The 21994-nt window shown below is 39.4% G+C and overlaps 1 protein-coding gene across 2 annotated transcripts; it reads left to right on the forward strand.

Moving 5' to 3' along the window:
• Nucleotides 1-19: 19 nt before the first annotated feature.
• LOC106921329 (protein sel-1 homolog 3) lies at nucleotides 20-20004 on the forward strand. 2 transcript variants are annotated; one of them, XM_014992939.2, is made up of 24 exons: nucleotides 20-211; nucleotides 3211-3726; nucleotides 4629-4755; nucleotides 5307-5428; nucleotides 5611-5726; nucleotides 6033-6082; nucleotides 7430-7553; nucleotides 7649-7787; nucleotides 7933-8079; nucleotides 8153-8358; nucleotides 9498-9677; nucleotides 12152-12274; nucleotides 12458-12598; nucleotides 12760-12822; nucleotides 12913-13089; nucleotides 13196-13323; nucleotides 14827-14910; nucleotides 15019-15100; nucleotides 15347-15422; nucleotides 15518-15639; nucleotides 15826-15947; nucleotides 16855-16969; nucleotides 19343-19406; nucleotides 19570-20004. In XM_014992939.2, the coding sequence occupies exons 1-24, from the start codon at nucleotides 124-126 to the stop codon at nucleotides 19806-19808; spliced, it is 3351 nt and encodes a 1116-aa protein (XP_014848425.2). In that variant the 5' UTR covers nucleotides 20-123; the 3' UTR covers nucleotides 19809-20004. The 2 variants fall into 2 exon arrangements, with proteins under 2 accessions (XP_014848425.2, XP_014848426.2); XM_014992940.2 differs by having other exon boundaries at nucleotides 26-211; nucleotides 3207-3726.
• The last annotated feature ends 1990 nt before the right edge of the window (nucleotides 20005-21994 follow it).

A 21994-nucleotide genomic window follows, 5' to 3' on the forward strand; every position in this document is an offset into this window, starting at 1 on the left:
CAGGGCGTGTGCTCGCACAACTGCTGTTTGTCCGAGACGCAACCAGCAGGTGTCGGATAGCCAGAGGAAGCTACATTTGCTTATTTGAGAAACAATGAACCGAAAGTTTAAATATTTATTTTCATGTCCCACTTTGCTCTAATCCCTTGTCACAATGACTTGGTTTCACATCAGCGTTTCTGGATTTGCCTTCACTGCTTGTTTCCTTTTGGTAAGCAACTTTGTCTCACTTTACCTCCCTGACATTAGCTGATGAATATGAAACTATAATTAGATTTGATCAGTTTCTTCACAAACATGTTATATTCTTTAAAGCATCTTTGACAGAACAGTTAATTTTAATAATATTACATTCAGACATGAGTAAACACACATGTGAAAGTGACTAGATAATAATAGGTTCACCTTACATTCACCTAAATGTGTCGGTAAATCTAAATGTTTCCTGTGACTTTAAAAAAATAAGTTTTTTTAATGTAACTCTTAATTTGTTTTGACCTCATTACATGTTGGTTTACTGTCATTCTGTCCACAGTGTTGTTTTACACTACAGGAAGCTGCTGTCAGAGCCCAGCTGGATATCACTACCTTCCTAAAATAATGGCCAAAGTCATAGTTGTCAAAAGCGACTTCTTTTTTTGGTGCCTAAAACATATTTTGGAAATAAAGAGGTGGTGATTTTCTTGCCAAAGTCAATTTTGGCTAAAAATAACTTAGGCCATTATTTTATCAAAGTGATGACTAGTCGATATCTGATCAACTTAGTTTGCAGGATTAATTTGTCTAATTTTTGCTCAAAGTCTGTTTTCATCTTAGGTAGATGTGAATCAAAAACCCTAAAACAGAAGCTTCTTTTATTACATCTGTATGAAAATACAATGCTGTTTTTGAGCACATATATTTGGTGAAGAAATAAAATCCTCCCTCCTGTAGGAGGAAGCTGGAATACCCAGAGAAACCAAGCATGTGTGATGAAAGATTGGTTTTGGACTGGTTGCTGATTTCTGTCGATTTGGCCATATTTTTTTTCATATTCGCTTAAAAAAAGACGTAATGATGACCTATTCTGAGTTTACTAGTGGAGATTTCCAAAGTCTCCTGGTGAGTTCACGATGCCATGACCTTTAATAATGTTTCCTGAGCCTTTAGAAGAGAGAGAAGTATGTTTATGTTGGAGAGAACAGACTAAAACAGCTTTAAAAAAAATCGTTAAGAATGATCAAGATTATATCAAATGGTTGTCATGGAAACTTGGTCAACACAAGATGCCACTCTTTGCTTTGGTTCTTCAGAAAGACGCAAAGATTTAATTTGTTATAGTTATGCGTCACAGAAAAGTCATTTATATTTCGCTGTTAATGGTTGCATTATTTATGCAACTTGTGTTGCTAAAATCAAACTCTTCTCAACATGCTGCAGTAAATTCTGAATTTATTTGAAGGTTTTTTTGTTGCAGATGCTTATCAAGGGAGCCAATTGATCTGTCCAAGCCTATAACAGATTTAAACTGATATAAACTGTGACATGATACAAAGTTAAAGTTGTGGTTAAAAGTCTTCATAGTGTTTATGTTCTTGTTCTTTGTTTTGTTTGTGGACAGCTAGAGTAAGCAAGGAAAGTCGTAGCAAAACAGGCCGATCTTTAAAGTTGAAGAATATGTCTAGGGTTGAAACATTTAATTGGATTAATCGATAATTGACATAATAATAAAAACTAATTTTGTAATTGACTGCTTAGGGAGTGTACAGACTCAAAGAAAGGCCATTTTCTGAAAGAACAACATAGTTGGCAGTAATTGAGCCAAAACTGTGCAAAATATGAATTTTGCATACAGGACAAAAACATAACTGGCAAAACTTCGCTTGGTTCAATTTCTGTTTTAAAAAAGATTTTCTGGAAAAATCTGGTAAGATCCTTCATCACACCTGCTCAGAAATGCCACGATGATGGAAATCCTCCTACGCATTGGAAAAAATGTAGAAATCAAAACGCAAACCATTATCATGTCTTCTGGGACAGCTCAATTATAAAAGATTACTGGAAAGAGATAAATAGAGCCTTGCAAGGTATTTCCAAGCAGAACATTCCTTTGGAGATCAAACTTACGTATTTTTTGGCATAATTCCTCAAGAAGCTTCAAAAAGAAACAAATATCTGATGACTATTTTATTAATAGCAAGTAAGAAAAACATTACAGGAAAATGGTTATCACAGGACAAACCAACCTTAGACAACTGGAACGACGTAACATTTAACATATAAAATGGAAAAAATAACAGCCTCTGTCAATCTTGTCAGTGGTGGCAGATTTGGGCAGACTATGTAAAACTTACAAGATCTGATTTCATTTTTAGAGACCAAACCTGATGAAATCTCCTCGATAATCCACTCTCCTATAACAGGCACACTTCATAATTATTTAATACTATGTTTTTCGTTGGTGTATTTTTTTTTTGTGGTTTGCTTTTTACATTTTTAACTTCTTTGTTCTTTTGTTTCTTCTTCCACACTCTCTTTTCCTCCCTGCATTATTAATCTTTCTCAGGAAACTGAAATCGCATTTTTATTTTGACTGTTATAATGTAATGGTCTACTTGTCCACCGTATTTCAAATACTGAAGTTAGTGTTGTGATGTAGAGGCCTAAGGTCATGGAAATGATACTTCCTTGAGAATCAATACAGATAAAATAAAATAAAAAAAGATTTCCTATTAAACACCTTTTGCTATCCAAGTATTAATCGGTCAACTCAAAAACCAACAGGTAACTTTGTGGAAGTTAAGTCAAGCAGAAAGGATCTCTTCACATCCTGATGGAGAAAGTATTTTTTCCGCTTCAGATGAATCCTTTGGTACAAATTATGATGCACAAACTAAACAATTTTGTATTGCATTTTAGGCAATAAAATGTTTAAATTCTTAAAATGTATAAAAAAAGACTTAAGTGGCTAAATAAGGAGGAATATGGCCATATTTTTTATCCAATTAATCGACTGTCAGAATAATCGATTGCTGAAATAATCGTTAGATGTAGAGAAGTCTGGAAATGGATCCAGATCTTGTCAAATCTGTCACGTTGACTCAGAATACAGCAACAGATGGTCCAGTATGTAGTTTGTCCTCTTTCTTAAAGTGGAATAACTTAAAAACAGCATTTTTTCCCCTTTGTATAACACTGATTTAATTTTTTTCCCTCTCTTCACCCAGGCAGCGTCTGTGCTACGAGGCGTTTCCACCCACAGGGACGAAGCCGCACCTGACAGTTTCATAGGGTTCGACTCGGTCCCTGACAAAGTGGCAGATGGCTCAGTGGTCCGTGTGCGGTATCAGTGCTCCAGGCCGTGTCAGCTCGCGGTGGAAGTCGTGCTGTCAACATTAAGGAAGACGGATCTGGTGGTCTTCAGGAGAAAATGGATCAGCAGCACACCTCAAACGCTCCGGGTCCAGCAGGTGTTGCTCAGATTGCCTCCGTCCGTGTCCCATCACCACCGCCGCCGTTTCCACGGGAGCGCAGCAGACACCCAGAACGTGACACTTCAAGCTTGGTTGGATTATTTGACAAAAGGCAGTGAAATCGGCTCCGTGGCGGGAATTCATAAAGTGCAGCGGGTTGTGCGGCTCTCGCTGTGGCCAGGGACGGCCCCCGCTGGGTGCCCGTCATGGTCTGCTCAACTCGCGGCGTGGCTGACATCCAACGACAGGATCCATCAGTGCCCACATGAGTCAGGTGACACCCTTAATCACTCTGTCGTTTTCTCTCAATACGTTACCGGTACAATGGGGAAAGCAGGCACTGAGCACGTTAACATTGTTCTGAGCAGCAATGTTTTACAGTGAAGCTACTGAAGCTCACAGCAGATGCTAACAGTTTTTATTACTACTCATCACTTTTACAAATTTAGAGCACACTTAGAAAGTCCAGAACTTACTCACTTATAGTTATCTATCAACCCAGAACAGGGATTAGAACAAATTTAGAATCCAGAAAAACGACCTTAGCAAAGTTTATGTTTTAGAGTCCTAATCTTCCAACCCAGAAAATTAATTAGACCAGAGGATACTCATCAACCCTGAACAGGAGCACCTAGCTTACATACTTTATATCAACATTAGATTCTTTTTCTCCTTTTGCTCTTTCCTTTGGTTTGTTATTCTGTTTGTATTTCCTTTTAATTCCTGTAAAGCACTTTGTATTGCCTTGTTGCTGAAAATGTGCTATATAAATAAAATTACCTTTACCTAACAAATAATCCACTCATACCAAGATGTCTACACTGGACGTTTTTAGATCTGAGCACGAAGTAGCATTTTGAGGGCTTTTAATCTACTCTGTGTTGTCAACAGGGTTTATTTAAATTATTTTACAGGCCTAGCAGCAATTAGGCTGGTAAGTAAAGTGAAGACGGACTAGAAAATGACAAGATTTAGCAAAGCAGGCATTCTCAATTAGGGTGAGGTTCGTTTGAATAGTTTTTCCTTCAATAAATGTTCTGCATTTAAAATTAAAATGTTGAAACATTTAAGTGTGACGAAAAAAAAAGTAGAAGAAAATTAGCAATGGAAGAAATTATGTTTGCTTTGGACTGTGTGTTCCTAAATGTGTCTTTAAAATGCTGTGTTTCTGCACAGATGTGGTAGATCTGCTGAATTTCCCCCTGGCCAGCACTGGAGAGCACTTCGGGGTGGTCCGCCGGTTCCGGCCTTTCATCAGCGGCTCCCTGGAGAGAGTCCGTCTTCGTGCCGTAACCGAGCCCAGGTGGGCTTCGCTCAGCGACTCCTAATTTACCTCATTCTATCAGACGCTTGTTCTGCTCCAGGTTCGCCCACACAGCGGGCAACACAACCTCCCCTCAGCACCGCATGCTGCGTCTGCACATATTGTGGCACATGCTTAAAAAAAAAAAAAAAAAAGTGAGCCTTTTTTCTATTTTACACGTTAAACACCATAAAGACGCTTGGTTCAGGTGACGACGGTGTGTGTCTAACGCAGCGGTGTGTGTTGAGAGCAGCAGGTCGACTGCCACAGGTCAGTGGCTGTTTCTCTTTCAGCTTCTGTCAAAAAGCCCTCGCAGCTTTCACTTGTAATTCGCCATCTTTCTAAATGACTTCATGAGCTCCGCCAAGCCTCTTCACCCAAGCATATAAGCTTTTTATTTACGGTCAGTGCAAGAAAGCAAGGTCAGGCTTTTTTTTTTTTCTTTTTTTTTTCTTAGCAGACAAGCAGAGAGTTTTTAAATTCAACCCTCATGCCTGACTGGGTGAAGAAATGATTTGTCCAATCATGCCTTGTTGTTTGTTTTTTTCCAGCACCGCTTTCTCCGTGTGGATCTACCTGCTAAAATGGTGTCAGAAGAAGCACTGTGGGATCATCCATCATGTGGATGAGGAACATCTCTTTGACTCGGTGCTGATGCAGCTCTCAGAAACAGGTGGGTCACAGCGGCTTGTGTCGACATATCCTGCCATGGAGGATTTGGGCCCCGGCTGCTGGGAGACGATCGCGAGCGATGATGTGTGTTTTGCGCGACTCAGGAACAGACTGTGTTATGTATTAATAAAGAGCTTTGGATTTCCTCAGGCGAAATATACGACTGTCATATCTTCTGTGCAGGAGACATCATAATTCAAGCCCGCCTGACAACCGGGGAAGATGAAGCATTTCGAACCCACTTAATGTTGCCCCTGTGGAAATGGATTAGATTGGACTGTTACATACTGGACTCCAAGGTAAAAAAAAAAAAAAAAAAAAGCAAGCACCAACATGCGGTTTTGGGTGGGCGGAGGAGGAATTGAAGCTGAAATTGAGCGAGCACAATCATCCGTTTCCTCCTGAGCCGCGTCTGCTGGTCGGGCTCTTTGTTTCCTGCTGCAAGATCTTGAACGATGGTTTCTTTCCAACTGGGAGATTCAAGGCAATTGTGGTCTGTGTTTTCAATTTGAAGTTGTCCACAGTTCAGTAGTTTTCTTTTTTTTTTTTTTGCTTTCTTTTTGTTTTTTTTGCTGAGCTTTTACCTTGTCATGTTGGACTTTCAGGTGCTGCTGAACGTAACATGGGACGCCAAGAGCCACAGATTTGAATATGTGTAAGCTAAACCAGTTTGTTTATGTAAATCAATGGGGAAAAGCACAAATTTTGCCCTTAAGTTTTGTCATGAGGTCACAAACACAGTGTGGTGCATAATTGTGAAGATAAAATGTCTTATGGTCTGAAAAAGATCTAAAATTATTTCTGAAAAAATATGCCTAGCATCCCCCTTTAACCCGACACCCCTAACCAAGCCCCAAAGTCTTCCTGAACCACTAAATTAGTAAATTCCCATCTCAGAATCAATAAATCCAGTCTGTGAAGGCCTCAGAAAACATTACTGAGTAAACGGCATCATGGAGGAACACAGCACACAGATCAAGGGTTTAAAGATCTGTTGAAAGGATAACTAATAGTTTTTTCACTCCACTAGGGCTCAGACGATTAATCGGATTAATCGTGATGAATCGATTACTGAAATAATCGTCAAGTAATTTAGCAATCAGTTAATCATTAACAGGCGTATACAGACTCAAAAAGAGACAGTCACACACTCAACAGCAATTAAGCTAAAATTGTACAAAATAATATACAATTTGTATTTAAAGCATCTTTATCTGAAAATGCTTTTTACCCAGAATGCATCGAGTGGCTTAGTTTTGGCTTAACCCGGTTCAAATTCTGCAAAGAAAAAAAAATTCTCATGTTGATGTTAGAAGTATTTTATTTTGCAGATGAATCCTTTGCTACAAATGACCAGGCATTCCCTAAAGCAATGCTGTTATTGAATGTTAGACAGTAAAATTTAATTGTTAATTTGAATTGTTAATGTGTTTCTAAAATAGTATAAAAAACGCTTAAATGAAACACACTGCAGAATGTGCCAATTTTTTTTATCCAAATTAATAATTCAACGTGAGAATAACTGATTAATTAATCGACAACTAAAATAATTACTTATTAATCAATTACTAAATTATTCTCCACAAATCAGGCCCTGATGGGACAGAAAGGAAGAAGTTGTTAAAATAAAGCAACATGGCGTCCTTTACTTTGCCCAGGCTAAGCCAAAGTTGAGCTTATTGGACTAAATTCAAAGAGAGATGTCTGGTGGAAAACCAACACTGCACCTAGAGATTGACTCAGGAGGCTTTTAAAACAAATACATGCCACACTTTTCAGATTTGTTTTTCTAAAAAAAAAAAAAAAAGAAAGAAAATCTTCCACTTCAGAATTTTACTTTTTGTCACACAAAATTCCAGTAGGTAACATAAATATCCTCACCTTCATATTGGCCTAAGTCATTATTTGTCACAAGTAATTTACCAAGAAGGCACTGAGGGAAAAATCTGTTTGGTATCTAATTATTTACACACAGCTTTAAACGCTTTTAAAAATCTTTCAGATTTAAGAACAGCATCCATTTCGACGACACAGACGGATACTTTGTGATTGGAGGAGGCAGATACATGTCAGGCTTCGCCGGCTACGTTGGACCTTTCAAGTATTATCGTCTCGGAACCGACGAGGTGACATTTTCCACTCTGCAAATCACAAATGGGCGTTTGTTCCGTTCCTCGACTGTCCGTTCCTGTTTTAACTTCCACTGCTTTTCATGTTCCAGATAACAAATCAACTTCACCCCTTGTCGACAGCACAGGAGCTGGACAGGGCTCACATGGCGTGTCAGGAAACGAAAACGTTTGCAAAAGCTTTTCTGCACCAAGTAGCCGAGAGTCACCTTCTGTCCCCGACCAACAAAGGTGAGTCACGATTTTGACCCGTCCTGAAAACGTGACGTTGCAGCCAATCTACAGAGAAACACCTTGTATGAGTCTGATTTTAAAGGTGCGAACGCTCCAAGTGCACAAATACAGGGAACGTCTTCTTCTCCCCCCTTTATTTCAGCCGTCTGCTCCAACGACCTTCTGAGACGCTGGGGTCAGTTTGATAACAGAGAGGCAACGTGCACACAGACGTGGAGCGCGGAAACGCAGCAGAAACACAACACGCTGTTTCGTTTCCTGCAGGGAATGGAGGAGATTATCCAGAGAGGTGACAGAGATTTCCATGCCAAGTAAAGACACGTTTTTATCCAGCCATTCACGGCGTTAATCTGCTCCTGCAGAACATTTGGGTATGAAGAACCTCGGAAGCATTTTGTTCGAGCTAACAGTTGGCACCGTCTTCCTGGTGGAAGGGAAGCAGATACAGATCCCGTCCGAATCGATGGTCCTGCTGCAGGCGTCCTCCTGCTTTGGGAATCACAGAGCATCTCTGTTGTTGGCCACCATCTACCTGTCTGGCCTGGGTCACCCAGCCGATCGAGAAAAGGTAAAATCCAAGCCCTGCACACCGTGTTTTTCATTGGCGTTTTATCTAATAGGACACACACAAAATAGAGCTCGCCGGTGAAGTGGAAGGGAAAAATGCGTCATTTTCAAAATGTTCTTAAATTTAAATTCAATTCTTACATTTTCTTTTCAAACTGCCACATGTTTAGATTCAGGTCTGGACTTAGACTAGGCCATTTAGAGATATAAGGCTTTGATCTAGACCAGGGGTCACCAACTCCAGTCCTCAAGGGCTACCATCCTGCAACTTTTAGATTCACCTCTGCACCAAAATGTCTGAATTCCCTCACCAGCATTCATTCCTCTCTGCAATAGGCTTTAAACGAGCAGTTTATTTGATCCAGGTGTGTTTGAGCAGAGACGCATCTAAAAGTTACAGGATGGTAGCCCTCGAGGACTGGAGTTGGTGACCCCTGATCTAGACCATTACGAGTCTGTCTGCCCAGTTGGAGTCACGGTTCTTCTTGAAGGTGAAGCTCTACCCCAATGTCAGTTCATCCTTTACAAGAACTGTTAGAAATTCATTTCACCCTGGTCAAACTGACTCAGTTCATGTTCACTGTGATTCAGGTGATTTCAGATAAACTATGTTGGGGCTGCAGTTGCCACTATCTTGTATTAATTTGTAATGTGAACTTTTCAGTGACGTTGTAGGTTTTCTCTATCGTCTCTTGGTTCTCTGTTTTTTTCTCTCTTGCTTTCTACAGGTGTAGAAGCAGACTTCTCGAGTGTTTTCTCGTAATTCTCTCCATCTTTCTTTGTTTCCTCCACTCTTACTTGTTCTCACCTTGGGACTCAGACAACAATTATTGTCCGGTGGCTGGACAATGTTTGTCTTCGCCTCTTCTGTTGCCAACTCGTATGATGCTAAAAAAGCAAAGTTTGGCATTACTCTATATAACATAAGAGATTTTCTCTTTGTTCGTTTCTGTCAGGATGTAGGTAATTCATAATGGTTTTAAAAAGTCTTAAATTTGAGATCTGTTGAACTTTCTCCATGATCTTGGTCTTCACGATTCTGTCTACTAAGTAATGTTTTGTACTCAACAAAACGTGAATAGAGTTCAAGGGCTATGAACTTTTATTAACTTTCTGTATTACACTTACTATCTGTTTCAGGGTCACGCCTATAGTTTGATTGGTGCAGCTGGTGACGACCGTTTCGCCCTGATGCATGCGGGGTTCAAGCACGCGCACGGACTCGATGGTTTTCCTCAAGACTTGGACATGGCTTACGGCTACTACTCCAACATCGGCTCGCAGAGCAGCTCCGACAGATCGCGAATACATGAACATAAGGTAACACTCGCTGTGACTTTTGTGAAATCATTAGCATTATGAGAACCTGACAAATTGACGAAAGCTGAAACATTTTAGTTAACGGAAAAAAGTGAAAATGGTGATCACTGGGGAAAAACTATACCTGGAATCATATTGTGTGTTTATTAAGCTAATTAAAATATACTGAAATTATATATGTAATATCCTTTGTTCTTGTGTTTATGAATCAATTTATTAGCCTTTTAAACAATTTACATCAGCTACTTGAATTCATTTTTTGAAAACAGTATTTTCTGTTGATCAATCATTACCCAGTCAATGTATACATAGTCATACTGCAATACTTTGACCTTTTTGAATTTTGCTCCTAAAAATTAACCACCGTAGCAAAAAACTAACTACTATAACTAATAAGAACAAAACAATATTTAACTAATGGGAACTAATAAAAACTAGCAATGCCACTCTAAAAATGAATTAGAACTCGCAACGAAAGTCACAACAGAACAAAACTAAACTCGAATGAAAAACCCAAAGCCATCATAACCAGTGGTCGTTACTAGAAATGATCTACAGTTTCATCATTTTGTTATTTAGACCGAGCAGTCCGGCATGTTTGGGTCAGCACAGCCTTTTCTCTGCGTTTTGCTGTTGTTTCTTTTTCAGGAAGAAGATGAAATTGATTTTGCTGTCAGTCTGCCGGCTCTTTCTAAAACCAGACTCGGCAGCTGGTCCGTTTCACTCTAATTTAAAAAAACCACTACTTAAAGTGACACCCCGTAAGAAACTGCGATTGCCATTCGTTTCGACGCCTAACGAACAAAGCAGATGTGATTAACGCAATTTAAATTTTACCCAAACTTCCAGTCTCTCGTTCAAACTGATCCGAGTATCGATCTGCTTCTCATCTCTTGGTTAGAATGAGAATACAAAAGCGATAATAGGGAGTTTTTCTTTCCCGGCAGATAAAACGTGCGTCACACATGGCGGCGGGTTTCTAAAACGTACCGACTCTAAAAATATGATTAATTGCATGTTTGTTTGTCCAGCCAGCTGGACTGAGAGGAGGCTGCAGGAGAAGGGAGAATGGATGAGCTCTAAATCTTCATTTAGAAATCAAGCCGTCTTGATGAATGCCAAAGAGCACTCAGAAGATAAGAGGCCCCGCTACGAGAGAAAAGCCTGCTTCCTTCTGATTTCCTGTTTATTCTATCAGTATTTCAATAAGCTCCATCTAATGAAGAGAGGTGTATGAAAACACCAGAGAGACCCGTCTGTCTGCTTCAGCCTGAACGGGGAATCGATGCAGCACGAAAACAATAATGACTAAAAACAAAAAAAAGAAGAAAAAAAAGAGCCATTTAAAAGTTTGACCCAAAGGACAAAATCAGATCAAAGTGCAACAACCATCTATTCTTTAGAAACGTTTTCAACAACTCACTAAAATGCAGAGATGTGTTTTTAAAAAGGGATGTCAGTCGGAGCTCAACTCTGTACCGAGGTTTGTTGTGACTGCAGAGCTGTCAGTCAAGTCGGATCAAACCACACCCACGCCGTCCTCATTATTCAGAGGAGAGATATTTTTGTGCTCGAAACTAATTGTGGAATAAATCATGAATATTCAAAGCAACTAAAAACACATCTGGGTCTCTGTTTAGCTCTGCACTTCCCCAAACTCCTCGGGTTTAGTTTGCACGTTTTTAAATCGGCTTGTTCTGATGTTGCTGTTCTTTTAGCGCGAGTCGAGATTGATTGTGTAGCGCCTTCCAGCGACATGGGAGTTCAAAGTGCTTCACACTATAAAAACATCATAAAGTCGCCAATTATGAAACAAGCAATGAACATTAAATGTTATGTCATCAAGCAAATACATCAAATATGTTGGTCAATGGTTTCAGTAACTACTAATCAAAGGCAACTCTAAACAGATGGGTTTTTAAAGAATTTAAAGGAACTCAGTGTTTTGGCAGTTTTGCTGTTTTCTGGAAGTTTGTTCCAGATCTGTGGTGCATAGTAATTTAATGCTGCGTCTTCACGTTTGGTATAAAAGGAAACCAGAATCTTACTCATCGGGGATTTCAAATACTCTTTGTTGAGGGATGAATGATTAGACAACATATTCAACCATTTCTTAAAACTAGAATTAGAATTAGTTGCAAAAAATATACGTCATTTTCTTTAAGCAACCTTAAAAAAAGGAAAAGTTGAACCGCTTCGGAAAAAGCCTAAAATCTATACGATGTACATCTTGATATTGAACGTCCAACCAGGTGTGTATCTCAGTAGCTGGTAGACAACTGAACACTGCGGTTGATTCACACTGATTGGATATTAAATTTGCCTAATGAATGATAATGATGCAATCAGCGAGGGAGATGTGTCATATCTAATGGCTGTGAGTGTTTACAGGGGAAGTTTGATTATTAAGAAAAACCCACTTTGTGCTTTAACAAGTTTAACCACCGTAATCACTGTGTTTCTCTTCCCCGCAGCAATACACACCTCACTTTATCTATTTAGGCAACGAAGACGATCTGAACTCCCTGATGGATGAGTCAAGTGACGTCTTTCAGTATCTACAGTACCAAGCAGAGAGGGGAGACCTGGAGTCTCAGGTATGTCGGCTACATATGCACCCCACCCGAAAGTCCAAATTCACGGCATTTATTATTCAGATGAGCTCTGTGTGGTTGTCTGGTGGAAAGGTGCATGAAAAGCACAGGAGTGTAGCGTCTCCTCTGCGGTCAGCGGTGGAGTCTGCGTCCAGAACAGACTAATAAAAACTCTATTAACTTTAGAGACGTCTGGGAACAATGCTTTACTGGGGACAAAACGGAGTCTCCAAAGACATCGCCAGCGCCGTGAAGTGGTTTGAGAGGAGCGCCATGCAAATGAAGGATCCCGAGGCGGTCTACGACTACTCCATCCTGCTAATGAAGGTCGTGCAAAATCATAAGGACCTTATTTTACGACTGAATTAAACACAGTACTGTTTGAGTGCATGCGCTTGTGTGTGTGTGTGTGTGTGTTTGTGTTTCTGTGCGTGCGCTGCCTCCGTTTTGACACTTATTGATTTGCTGATTGATGTTGATTCCTTCAGGGCCAGGGAGTGAAGAGAAACTACACTCAAGGTTTTCAGCTGCTGAAGAAAGCAGCTGCGATGGTGAGGGAACAGCAATCAATCGGTGTGTTTACTCCATATAGGAGCTCACTGTGAAAACCGCTGTCTGTTTCCCCCACCCCCACGCTTCAGGGCTCAATTAATGCCCTGAACGGCTTAGGCTGGTACCATGGGATTGTGCTGAAGGACCACAGAAATGCGGCAAAATACTTTGAACAAGCCGCCCTGAATGGGAGCGATGATGGGATGTTCAACCTGGGAATTTATCATCTCACCGGGGAAAACCCAGACAAGCCGTGGAAGAACGAGGTTTTTTAATTTTTTCTTTTTGATTTTCAGACCCTTACAATCGGTTCCGCAGCTCAGATGTAATCATTTGTTTCTTTCTGATCCGTGCTTTTGCCTCCATCCGCAGAGCGCCGCGTTCGAGCAGTTCCTGAACGCGTCCCGCTTCGGCCACGCGGCTGCGTCAGTGGAGGTGGCGTGGTACCTTTCGACGGGAAGCCTGCGGGGGGTTTCTCGGGATGTGCAGAGAGCCGTGACGTAAGGGGCTTTTCATTAGCTTGGTGAAGGAAGCATCATTATGGGCTGTTGCACCGTAGCCTGCAGTTCGATGCCATCCAATTTCAGTGACGGTGGCTAACTCAAGGTCAGAAAGCAGCATTTGCATATCTAAAAATATGAGCTGTTCCCACTGCATTGTTGTCTGGCACACAGAGAGGTTCTGTTTAACCAAAATCCAGTGAGCGTACAGAGAGCAGGTTTGCTGCTGCTGCTGCTTTTTGAACTGATCTACTCCCTGAGCCTTTCATTTTATATTACAATCACAAATAACATATTTCATAAGCGATATACCAACACAAATGATCATATAATGGTGAAGTAGAAGTAAAAAAAACAACAACTTTTTATTAGCAATTAAAATCTGAGAATTGGGACGTTTCAGTATTTAGCCTGGTGTCATCGGAAAGACCTAAAGAAAGAAGTGTAGTAAGTGGTGCATTAGAGATCACCTAACAGATATCAGTAGTTTGACTGAATTACCTGTACATCTCTGTGTATACAAGTACATCATTAAAAAATTTTTATATTTTGCTCAATGATTTAAGTTTAATAAACATAGGCTGAAACACTTGAATCCTTTACTTAATGGAAATTTGATGAACACTCAAAGTTCAGTGTCTCTAGATATGGTGATATTGTGAAAGTATTAGAAACTTACAATGTCACACCATCAACAGCTAAACACCTGCAAAGGTTTCCTGAGCCTTTAAACGGTCTCTCACTCTGAGTCAGTAGGCAAAGTTGTCACTAAATAAGCTAGTTGCTCACAGAGCATCCAAGCATATTTATAGGAAAGTGAGTAGAAGAAAAACGTTTGGTAAAGGAAACGAAAATCCATTCAGGTTGAGGCTGGAGTCGGCACACAGATGAGACAGGGAAACCCATGCTTCACAATAAAGCATGGTGGTGGTCGCATCATGGATTGGTCCAAACTCATCTTCTGCCCACAAAAAAACAAACAGCCAGAACTACGAAGGGCAAGTTAATGCTTGGTTCTAAAACCAAAAGAAAATCTTTTCATAGACACTCCCAATGCAATCTGACTGAAGTGTCAAGATTTTCTAAATGAATCCGACATTTCATTTGGTGTTTAGAAAAAAAGAATACACCGACTGAAATTAAATATCGTTTCACCAGCCTGTGACGTTGCAAGCAGCTATTTTGCAAAGAGGAATTGTCAACAATTTTCAGTCTCTAGAAGTGGAACGCCGATGGAGACATTACCCCCAGAAGAATTGCTGTTGTGATTGGAGCGAAAGCTGGTTATACAAAAATATTGACTGGAGGGGGATGAAATTATATTCATGCGACATTTTGTTGAAAACAAAAGAACAAAAAAATTGAAAAGCGAGCACTCTTTTCCTTCCGCTTCACAATCGTCCGTTACGCTGTGTTGGTCCGTCACATGCAATCTCAATAAAAAACATTCAAATCCTTTTTGCTGAGGTCTAAATCATATTTTTCATAAAACTCATCGCACAGATTACTGCAAAACGTCTGCAAACAGAACGGCCACCTTGGATTCATGATGAGGGAGGCTCTTCAGGCCCACCTCCAGGGAGCCTGGTAGGAAAAAAAAAAATTCACTTTTATTTCTCTCGTGTTGATGCAATCCTTTCCCTCTGATCTGCGCTCTTTGTCTCCCGTCTTTGTGGTGTGCGGCGCCGCCAACAGGGAGGAAGCGCTTGTGAAGTACATCCTGGCCGCCGAAACCGGCCTGGGTTTAGCCCAGAGTAACACTGCTCACCTGTGTGAGGTACACACACACACACCTTTCCTGTCCCCCCCCCGCCTCCTCCAGTGCTCCAGCCGCCGCCTTTTTAATCCGACTCTGGTTCAGTTCCGCATTTAATGCATCATAATTGGAGTTGTGATTGTAGCTAATGGACAAATCGCTCACAATTCCAGTCACACGCTAAATGAAGAGAACTATCCCAGAGGGAAATTATTAGCAATTGATAACACGCCCTCGTTATTGCTCTGCTCTCTCCCGACCAAAAAGGAGCTGGGCGTCGGTTATGACTGTCGGTGGAGATATCGCAACCACTCTATATTAAACTCTGATCCTCATCCATCCAGTGAGTTCATCTCGTTTCGTTTTGCTCCAACCTCTCCGTCTCTTTTTCTGCCAGTCTGGTCACTGAACAAGCAAATATGTGTCTTTTTTTTATAGCCCTGCTGGAAATGGGAGACTACTACTACTATTCCTCCGCCGGCACACGGGGGAACTCATTATCCTTGGCTGAGCAGGCCGTATCAATGTATAGCAGAGCAGCTCTGGCGGGCAGCCCTCAGGTGACAGATTTACTTGAGCTGTAATCTCATCACCCTATGATAAACTTAATTAAACTTCCACAGGCTTGAGGCCCGGCGCAATAAAAACAACAAATGGCGCTACACGCCGTTATTATTTGGAGACGTTCTGAGTGAATAAGGCATCAGCTGACCGTTATCGTTCTGTTTTTCCACACCGGCTCGCAGGGAATGTTCAATTTAGCCGTTTTGGCTCAAAAGGGGTACGTCCTTCCACGGAGCGTCCTTGACTTCTTCAACGTGTCACGTGGCGACGGAGTGGAGGCCGTGACGGAGAAGATTTTAAACAGGTAATGGAAGTTTCTGCTCTGCTCTCATCTGATATGACGGCGTGGTAAGGCCAATGTAGAAAAGGTGGGGAAAGAGGTACATTTCAGCCAAAGCAATTCTGAAATGTTGAGATTAGTCACGGAAATTTTCTGGAAAAAATACAGAAATGTCCGTGTTTCAAAAATCTAAAATTTTCTGTGGGAGGGGACAAAAAACAAACTGATTTTAAAAGTAGAAAAATTGTGACTTTTTGAAATTTCAAAATTCAAAAATGTTTAAACTTTTGAAATTGAGAAATTTCCAAAACTATTTTTAAATATTTTCAAAATATTTTTTGATACTGAGCTAAAATTTTTAATATTTAAAATAAAGAAGTTTGATTTTTTTTTTCTGGGATATTTGTTGACTTTTGGAACTCCGAAATTTTCTTAGAAAATTTCTGAATTTAATTTAAAAAAAATTGAGTTTGGAACATTTTCAAAAATTTTCAAAATTTTGGAGTTTTTTTCCCAGCAGATATTCAACTTTTGAAGCTCATAAGTTCCTTTTTTTTTCTTGAAAAAAAAATCTGAAACTAGTCTCAAAATGTCTGCGTTTTTACACATTTAGGAATTTCATCTAAAATATTTCAAAAATGTTCAAACTTTCTGAGCTTTTTCTCACAAATATTTGACTTTTGAAGCTCAGAAAATTTCCATGCTTTTATCCATCTTATCTAGCAAATTTTCAACTTCAATCTCAGAAATTTAATGTTTTTTTCTAGAAACTTTCTGAACTCAATCTCAAAATTTCTGACTTTTTTTTGGCGCAAGTCTACTCCATTTTTTCTTTTCCATCTATAGTGGCCTTAATGCGCCGTGGTAGGTCTGTGCTTATTAAACAGCCCATGATGTAACATGGCTCGCACTATTTTGTCTCGTCGCTCAGATGTGCGGAGATTGAGGATGATGAGGCCGTTACGCCCTGTTCTGCAGCTCTGCTCGGACTCCAGATGGGAAGAGCCTGGAGGAGCGTGACTCAGAGCCGAGCACAGCTCCTTTTGGTGAGCATGAGACAGCCGTCCCATACTGTGTGCAGCAAGAATAGAAAAGTAGCACACCTCAAGCTTTTGTCCTACTGTATCTCAGAATAATTCAGGTTTTAATTATAGCCAGGCTTTTTTTTTCCTCCATCCACATTGTCTTACTTACACTATTGGATAATCATTGGTATTTGTGTGACAGACTAACGTAGAATAAAACATTGTTGTGAAGTGAAAAGGAAATGTTATATGGTTTTCAAATCAAAGTCTGTAAACTGCAGCGTGCATTTTCGTTTAGCCATCTTTGTTCTGATACATCAAATTAAAACAATGTGCAGCCAACGGCCTTCTGAAGCCACTTAATTAGTAAAGATTGTTTCTCTGACTGAATTACATCTTATACAGAAATACAACTTGTTTCATTTCTTTTCTTGTATAGTAATCACAATTACTGTCTGAGGGCCAAGATAAGCCCAACACATTCACTTCTACAAATACTCCACTTGATATGTACATCCTGGTCGTTCACCAAGACCTTTAGAGAAGAGCTAGCTAGCTTGATAGACAGTTAGCTACATAGCTAGCTAGATAGCCAGCTTGGTAGCTAGCCAGACAGCCAGCTAGCTACTCAGCTCAAGGTCCAACTAAGAAAAAGAACAAAATAAATAACAGCCAAACACACTCGTATCTACAATCTAAAAGTTACATAATCAAAATGTAATAATAGACAACTGTACCAGTGTCTCCACAGCTGTGAATGGTAACGTGTGCAGCTATAAGGTATCGTGTAAACAATTTATCATGGTTTACTAAGGCCATGAGAAATTAATTTTCAGATTCATTTAAACTGCATATGAACTCATACATCAGATTTCTAAGCACACCCTGCAGAGTGTGGACTCCAGTCGTCATAAACTTTTGGCTTGCCCTGACCCATGTTGGTCTTTTCAGAAGTACTCTCAGTGCATCACTGTAGGCGACAAGAAGTCTACTCTGACTTTTTATATTACCACGAGCCATCTAGGAGATGCAGCAAACATGTAAAAAGAAGGAGTTCTGGTCAGATTAAACCACGGTTCTTATCTTTAGCATACATGCTATGTTTGTGTAACAACCTAACATTGTGCGTCACCTTGAGGGAGAAAAGGTGCACAGGGAGGCTTGAGACTGCAAAAACCTGCAAAGTCTTCCACCTTCCCTACACTGGAAATGTTTAGATCAAACTACATCCATCTGCAGCAAGACTTGAAAATTGCTTTTCACAGACACGCTCCATCCAATCTGTCTGAGCTTGAGCTATCTGGGAAAAAATAATGAGCAACAAAAATAACGTGTCATTTTCTTTTCCCTTCACAATGACGGGCCGCTTTGCATTGGTCCAGTAAGATACATAATGGTTTGTACTTTAAATTCTAGAGCAAGGTGGAGAATTTTGAGGGGTCTGAAATCTTCACTGTAAATTGGACATTAAATCCATTACAGATTTATTTTTTTCACTGCAAAAACACAAAATTTTACCAAGTAATTTTGGTCTAGTTCCTAATGCAAATATCTTAACACCCTTGAAATAAGGCAAAACTAACCTAGAAAGAGTTGATTGTTACACGTAATTGCATTAAGTTTGTCAAACTTTATGTTTGTTCAACACAAAAATTTAATCTTAATATATTTTCTTGGAAAAACCTAATTTGATTACTTTTGACAAATTAACTCATTTTTTAAAAAGTTTTGTCACCTGTCCTTTTTCAGTGCAGCTTTTCAGCAATATATATCAGCTTGTTTTAAATCAGTAATTCCTTTACATTGATGAAAAAAGTATTTGTTTCATTTGCAGACTGTTTGGCTTATAATAAGACATTTTTCCTCCAAGTGAAATAATCTGCCAATGGAACCAGCACTTTTTCATCAATATTAAGGAATTATTGGCTTAAAACAAGCTAATCTTGCTGAAAGGTTACTTGTAAGTTAGTTTTGTCTTATTTCATGTGTACTAAGATATTAACACAAGTCAGTCAAATCAATCAGCACTATTTTTACCACTAGGTAGATTTGATTACAGTTACAGGAAACTTTGAGCACAATAAATATAAAATGATTCAAAGTTGCTGGGTGCTCAATACTTTAAAATGTTAAAAGCCATTAAAACAATGAAACAAAAGACTCAAATACTTTATCCTCATTAGGACAAGATTAAAAGTAAATAAAATTAGTCAAATAAGTAAATAAAATTATATTAAAAATATGCTGAATTGAACTTTGGAAGCTTACAGCAACAGAAACAAAACCACTTTTGGGGAAACTAGATAGAAAATACTTGGTAAGATTTAGTGTCTTTGCAGTGTTGTGTGAGATAAAACACCACGCATTTTAATCACTGATCTGTCTTTTCCACAGGCGTACGCCGCCATTGTCTCCATATTTGTCTTCGTAGTCGTCGTGCCATTGCAGGGCTGTCTGGGTAAGTTGCCGTTTAATCACTGGTGCGGCCACTTGCTAACAGTAGCCACAAGATGGCAGAGTTTCCCACCTATTAATTCACTGTCTTCTTTTTCTTTTCTTTTTTTTTTGTTAATGTCATGTTTGCCGTGTGTCTTTTATCTGTGTATGTGTACGCGCTGCAGAGCGGAGCGGCAGGGCATCTGCTCCGCGGAGGAGGACGCCGTCTGTCAGCCAAGCGGACCGGGCAGACGACCCGGGGAGAGCCGCGGGGAATTCATGGCTGACCGCAAACGAGCGACGGCGGCTGAGCCAGGCCGGCGACCTGGCCGTGACTCTATCGGGCGCGTGCCTCACCGCTTTCTGGACCACGCTGCTCCATCATCTCCTACGACAGACCATTCCCAGCACAGCGACTCCATAACCCCAGCAAAGAAAAAGAAAAAAAGCTTTTTTCAGAAAACTGCTCATGTGTGACTAATTTTTAATAAAAGATAATAATAAAGATACAAGTCATGATGAAAGAGAGCAGCTTTTATTTGGTGGCCGATAATGACTCCTCAGTAGCAGTATCAACTGTTTTATGTTTATGGAAAATAAACCACTTATCACAGAGTTCAGTCAAGTGTCCCTGGGTTCATGTTGCTGCTTGTATTTTTTATGGTGTGAATGCTTGGCAGGAGTTTGAACCTTCTCTTTTACAGCATGTAAGTCAGAAACAGATATAAAGTCAATAGTTGTGCATTAAAAAAAAAAAAGATTCAACCTTAGAGATGATAATGTGGGGAGATGTTTTACCAGCTTCGTTCTAATGAGTCACCTATTAAGGCTTGTCCCCTGGTCCTATCAGTGATGATAAACGCTCAGGAGACAAGGATATACGTCGAAAGTATGTGGGGCACAAATACCTGATGTTTGGTCTGAAACCCCAACGCTGGAATTTCCCATTTTTCTTTATTGACCCAGTCTCTGTGCAGGTGCTTTTGGTCAATAAGATAAGGAGATACCAGCTGTACCCATTGGTAATAAGTGGCTGGAAATGAAGGTAACTATAGCAACAGGTGATTTTTTTTTTTGTTATTCAACAAATCTTGTGTGTGTGGGGGGGGGGGGGGGTTGGGCGACACTGCAAAAACACAAAATCTAGTGGTCCACTTTCTAGTGCAAATACCTTAGTACACCTGAAGTAAGACTAAACTAACTTACAAACATTTCAGCAATGTATGAAGCTTATTTTGAGTCAATAATTCCTTAATATTGATTTTAAAAAGTAAGAGTTCCACTGGCAGATTTTTTTCACTTAAACATGAGGAAAAAATGTCTTGTTATAAGTGAAAAAAATCTGCCAGTGGAATAAAAATAATTAATAATTAAAAAAGCTCCTACATCTTCCTGAAAAGCTTCTTGTAAGCTAGTTCTGTCTTATTTCAAGTGAACCAAGATGTTTGTAGTAGAAACAAACAGCAAAACCACTTGGTAAGAGTTTGTGTTTTTGCCAGGGATGATAAAACAAACCATATCTGTTAATCCAGTGTGTCAGTAAAACAAATGCAACGGGAAATACTCTGTAATTTTGTTGTTGTGCCTGCCAGCCAGCACAAGGGACGGAGCATGTCACGTCTTCTAACAGTTATTTACACGTCTGAGCGTCTAGGATGTGGTAATGTGCAGTTTGCAGCTGGTAGCCGTCATTAGCTAAATTAGGAGCTACGCCGTGTAAACAACTCAACGTGGAGCAGCTTCACCTTAAACTGACTGCGTGTAATTTAAATTAATAAAATGTTATGCCTCCATTGTCTTAAAGCATGAGTCATCTGACTGTGTTTTGTTTAAGATATGAGTTCAGCTATGAAGCTAAAAAAAAAATCATTTTTTTATGTTATGAAACAAAGACTACAGACACATTTTGCTTGTGTTGTAGCAGAAGAGATAAAAACAAATAAAATAGTTAACACGGTAAACAGCTCCACAGTAACAACTGCAAGTTCAGATTTGCTGCTCATAATGGCTACAGAAGAGGTAAAAAAAAACATGTAGAAAATTAAATTAAAACCTTAAATTATTATGAGCTAAAGAGAGCTACATAGTGTAAGCCCTTAAACTGTCTTTGTATAGCAAATACTACGACTGTTCCTTTTCATGGCTGGAAAACGGGTGATCTACTTATGATTTCATTTTTTTAATTTATTTATATTAAACAATATCTGGGTACCCAAAACCCAAGTTTTGGAATCTAAGCAAACAGTTTCACATGTACTTTTCACTTCAAGATTTTAGTCACTTAAATTGATTAACTGCTGTGATTCTTCTCTTTTAGAGCCCTGGATTTAGTTTAGTTTGTTTTATTTAACAAGAAACGAGAGTGATGTGTTGCTAATTCTATTTCATCTTATTTAAATTAAATTAAGAAACTTGAGTGATATGTCCCTAATTTTATTTGATCTTATTTAACTTCATTTCATTTTATTTAACAAGAAACAAGAGTGACGTGTCCCTTATTTGATTTCATTTTAAATGATTTTTTTTTTTAACAAGAAACATGTCAGATGTCCCTAATTAAATTAAATTAATGTCATTTTATTTTTCATTTTATTTTACAAGAACTTCATC

The sequence above is a fragment of the Poecilia mexicana genome, unplaced genomic scaffold, assembly GCF_051168715.1.
Source record: "Poecilia mexicana isolate PSO_F unplaced genomic scaffold, ASM5116871v1 scaffold_4, whole genome shotgun sequence".
Classification (NCBI taxonomy): domain Eukaryota; kingdom Metazoa; phylum Chordata; class Actinopteri; order Cyprinodontiformes; family Poeciliidae; genus Poecilia; species Poecilia mexicana.

What these genes read in the sequence shown, in the direction of transcription:
- LOC106921329 (XM_014992939.2), top strand. Translation starts at nt 124, where the DNA reads ATGTCCCACTTTGCTCTAATCCCTTGTCACAATGACTTGGTTTCACAT. An exon ending in ACCCAGCCGATCGAGAAAAG is followed by an intron (nt 8,359 to 9,497) that starts GTAAAATCCAAG and finishes TATCTGTTTCAG; the next exon opens with GGTCACGCCTATAGTTTGAT. An exon ending in GCCCACCTCCAGGGAGCCTG is followed by an intron (nt 14,911 to 15,018) that starts GTAGGAAAAAAA and finishes CGCCGCCAACAG; the next exon opens with GGAGGAAGCGCTTGTGAAGT.